At 47.3% G+C, this 4,589-nt stretch overlaps 1 protein-coding gene across 1 annotated transcript in view; it reads right to left on the bottom strand.

Moving 5' to 3' along the window:
- The window catches only part of DEPDC5 (DEP domain containing 5), a 227,493-nt gene that overhangs the window by 75,851 nt on the left and 147,053 nt on the right, over nt 1-4,589 (bottom strand). The window contains 2 exon segments of the mRNA XM_011938349.1: nt 316-361; nt 764-918. Of these exon segments, the coding sequence (XP_011793739.1) occupies nt 316-361; nt 764-918 (201 nt within the window).

A 4,589-nucleotide genomic window follows, 5' to 3' on the forward strand; every position in this document is an offset into this window, starting at 1 on the left:
GAGACCATCCTGGCTAACATGGTGAAACCCCATCTCTACTAAAAATACAATAAATTAGCTGCGTGTGGTGGCCGGCGCCTGCAGTCCCAGCTACTTGGGAGGCTTAGGCAGAAGAATGGCGTGAACCTGGGAGGCGGAGCTTGCAGTGAGCGGAGATCGCGCCACTGCACTGCAGCCTGGGTGACAGAGCAAGACTCCATTTCAAAAAAAAAAAAAAAAGAATAGACTGGGACATAATTATTATAAAGCAAACACAGCTGGGAAGAAAATAAAAAGGTTTCTCAGAATTGACAACAGCATTAAAAGCTGGTGCACTTGCTCGAGCAAATGAAGTACAGACAGCTTCCTTTTCCTCCGGATACTAAGCAACAGAAGAACAGTCATGTTTGGCCACAATTAGTGATTCATCCACTGTTTGTTCTTTTCCTTACTGACTGCATGCTATGACATGCAAGACATCGTGCCACAGTGAACAAGACAGATTAGGCAGGGGCCCCTTCCAGAAGCCCTGTACTCCTGCGTGGCGCTTGACACTTTCCTATGTCTCTGTGGGAACCTCTTAGCTGTCCTGTGAGGACGGCAGGAAACAGATCATTACTCCCACCATACAGATGTGGGTAAGGACTAACTTGCCCAGGGTCCCATGTGACTTGTGGCAGAGTCAGAACTCGGCCCAGAGCTTTGGACTTCTAGCCTCTGCAGCCTTTGAGATCAGACTGTTCCTACTCCCCAGGAACATGAGTTTGGCCACTCTGAATCTTACCTGCTGTCACCGGAGTTTGTGGAGGAGTAGCCCTGTTCTCCTGTGTTCTGGGAGTTCCCAAAGGTCTGGCTGTTGCCTCTATCCACGGATTGGCCTGTGCTTATGCCCAAACTGGTGCTGTCCAACATAGGAGTGACTGTTTGGTCCACAGATACCTGCAGGAGATTTTAAAACGAATACTTGAATCCCAAAATAACTGACAGGAAAACATAGTAAATAAGTTGTACTGGCTTATTCACTCAATAAGCATTCACAAAAAATAAAAATTAGTGCAATCCTTTCTATTCCTCTCATTCCCATTTTCCCTTGGTCCCTTAGTGGCAGAGCTAAAGGAGTCTAGAGACTCTACCCAGTCTTGTGTGCACTGCCTTCTATCAGAGCAGCTGGGAACTCCCACCCTCCAAACCAGGGCAGACAAGAGGCCACTCTTCACAGTAAATCCCCAGGACCAAAGAAATCGCTTCAATACCTGCCTCAAACAACAAGATTTACACTAAAGAAAAAATCTCCATAGAAAGAGTAGAGAAGTCAGAATTACTCCTTATGAGGACAGCAGCACTGAAAGAGAGACCACATTTAGAGAGAAATAGGTGAACATCACAATGTACATCCTCTGTCCACCGTGACCCACCCTTTCCCACCACCCCAAACCTCCTTTCCTCTATCTTTCAGTTGCTCAGCTTCAACTCTCAGAGCCATCTCTTCTCCAGCTTTTCATCTAAAGACAGGCCTAGTCCTGTGGCCTGCCCTCTGCAGATTCACATGCATCTCTAAATCATGCCTGTACTTCCTCTGGCCAGGGAGGGCTGTAACATATTTTAACTGGCCCCTGATTGCGGTCTCTCCCTCAAAAACCCTACCTGTGAGCCAGCTCTATTTGCATCATCTGTTAAGAACAGTTCCAATCCCATCATTCTGTTACTCTGAAAACTTTCAAGTCTCCCCATGAACCCCCACACTGCAAACCGACTCACAGGACATCAAGGGTCCTGAGCCACATTGGCTTGACGTGAGATCTCACCACACTGCCTACCATTCACCCACGTGTATGTTTCCAGCCAAATGAAACCCTGTGTGTATAAATCCTGTCTACGTGCACCATATCACCCTGGGGTGCTCTTCTCCACAACTAGTGGCTAAAAAGCCATCAGTCTTTTTTTTTAAAAGACATAATCTTGCTCTGTCACCCAGGCTGGAGTGCAGTGGCACGATCTCTGCTCACTGCAACCTCTGCTTCCTGGGTTCAAGTGATTCTCCTGCCTCGGCCTCCCAAGTAGCTGGGATTACAGGTGGGAGCCAACACACCTGGCTAATCCCATCAATCTTTAGGGCCATTTTAAACGTTGCTCCCTTAGCAAAGTGTTCTCTGATTCACTCCACCCCAGGCTCCAAGCAGATCCATCTCCCTCTCTACTCTGGACCTCTATGAGTTTCTGGTAGCTGCCGAGTTGTGCCTCACGTAATGGTGTTGTATCTTTTTTTTTCCAGAGACAGGGTTGCCTTCTGTCACTCAGGCTGGAGTGCAGTGGTGCCATCACATCTCACTGTAACCTCAAACTCTTGGGCTCAAGCAATCCTCCTGCCTCAGCCTTCCAAGTAACTGGGACTACAGGCATGCACCATCACACGTGGCTATTTTTTGTGTGTAGAGAATGTCTAGCTACGTTGCCTCGGCTGATCTCAAACTTCTGGGTTCAACTGATCCTTCCACCTCAGCCCCCCAAAGTGCTGGCATTACACGTGTGAACCACTGTGACCAGCCTGTAATGTTGTTGTATCTCCTTTAAGGGTCCTGGAGGCAGGATTATGACCTGTTCACCTGGAAGCCCAGCAGCATGCATCAAAGGTTATACTCATAGCAAGTATATGAAGAGAATGACTAAGCCTTTCAGAGCAATTCTGGAAAAGTGTAAGGCTCTTAGAACCTCCTAACTTGAGGTTTTTTGGTACTTCCAGAAGGCATCTTTCTATCAGATATTTTGTTAGCAAAAATTGTTTTCTAAAACAAGTCTTCTCAGCTGGGTGTGGTGGCTCACGCCTGTAATCTCGGCACTTTGGGAGGCCAAGGCGAGTAGATCACTTGAGTCCAGGAGTTTGAGACCAGTCTAGGCAACATGGTGAAACCCCATTTCTACAAAAAATACACAAATTAGCCAGGCATGATGGCACACGCCTGTAGTCCCAGCTACTTGGGAGAATGAGGTGGGAAGACTGCTTGAGCCCAGGAGGCAAAGGTTGCCGTGAGCCGGGATCCTGCCACTGCACTCCAGCCTGGGTGACAGAGAGAGACTCCGTCTCAAAAAAAAAAAAAAAAAGAGTTCAAAGTACTTTTGTGTCCAAACTTGCCCTTAGTAAGCATCTCTCCTTTTAATAATATTCCTCAGGCCCAAGGCCCAACCACTTCCAAGAAACCTCCTGGATTGCTCTGGGTTTGCCCCAAGAGCGTTTCACAGGTAGCTTCATTGACTCTTGACCAGAGAGGACTAGGTAACACTGTAAGAGCATGGTGAACGGAATCCCAGTATCATCACTTACCTGCTATGGAGCTTCTCTTGGCCTCAGTTCCCCCATGTGAAAAATGGGGTTAATGCTGCTCCTGTCTTTGAGGGCTGATATGAGGCGAATGTTTATACGATGCTGAGCACATGTACAGGGCTGACACACATGAAGCCCAAAGCGGTAAACAATACTAAAATAATTGACACCAACCCTTTGAAACTGACTAAAGGAACTGCTGAAGGTCAAAGAGTACCAGGAAGTACCAGGATGTGGATTTGAATCCAGGTCAGTCTCTCTCCAAAGCCCTTTCCACCAACTGCTGTCCACATTCTTGCTCAAAGGTGTGATGGTCCCTTAAAACATGCTTAATATTCAGCAGCTGAATGGCCACCCACCATATCAAACTGGGCCAGTTGCGGGGCTTATCCAGAAGCTCCTCAAGTTTTCTGAACTTCTCCCTTTCCTCAGTCCCAGACTACTCTTCATAACTATTCAGAGGGTCCAGAAATCACTGGAAGCATTTCAGAATTTCAGGGTTACAAAAAGCTTTCAAAGACCCTTGAACTTCCTTCTAACGCCTGAGTCTCTGCTGAGACCATGAGTCTGGGCAAGAGGCTGTCCTATCTGTGTGAACATCTTCAATGGCAGAGAACTCGGCTCCTCTAAGTGCAGGCCATTTGCATGCAGCAGGACCCACTGCTAGTAAGTTCTTCAACATGAAATAGCATCTGCTCTCTGTATTTTTCAGTCATTGGTCCTGATTCTACCTGCCATGTCATTTTTGGTCTTTTCACCTCCAGCCTAAACACCCCTAATTCCTTACTTCTTCTGAAAGCAAAAGAAAACCTACTGTTCTACCCTTGTAAGCAATGAGGAAGCCGATAAATGCATTCAATTTCTATGCAATGGGCAGCCTCTCCAATCTCCTCCACGTCTAGAGCAAAAAGCCAGGTAGGCTTGATGGGGATATGGGCATGAGTGAAGGTAGGGAGCAGCGAAGTCCAGACCTGCTCCTGCTTCTGAAGTGACCTTCACCTCTACTGGCCAGAATGAACAGGCTGCAGTAGATGAGACAAAGATTAAGCCAGCACAGAAATTATGACATAAGGGAAACAGAGTGACTCCTGACAGAGGTCAGTCAAGTAAGCTGCCCCAGAGAACTTTCTGCTCTCAGGGACAGGGGTACAAAAGTTAAGTATCTTTAGATCATTTTGCCAAGGACTGCTTAGTCAGTAAGAACAGACTGAGGCAAGGCCGAGGCAGGAAGATCACGAGGTCAGGAGATTGAGACCATCCTGGCTAACATGGTGAAACCCCATCTCTACTA

Source organism: Colobus angolensis, unplaced genomic scaffold (assembly GCF_000951035.1).
Source record: "Colobus angolensis palliatus isolate OR3802 unplaced genomic scaffold, Cang.pa_1.0 Scaffold171, whole genome shotgun sequence".
NCBI lineage: Eukaryota > Metazoa > Chordata > Mammalia > Primates > Cercopithecidae > Colobus > Colobus angolensis.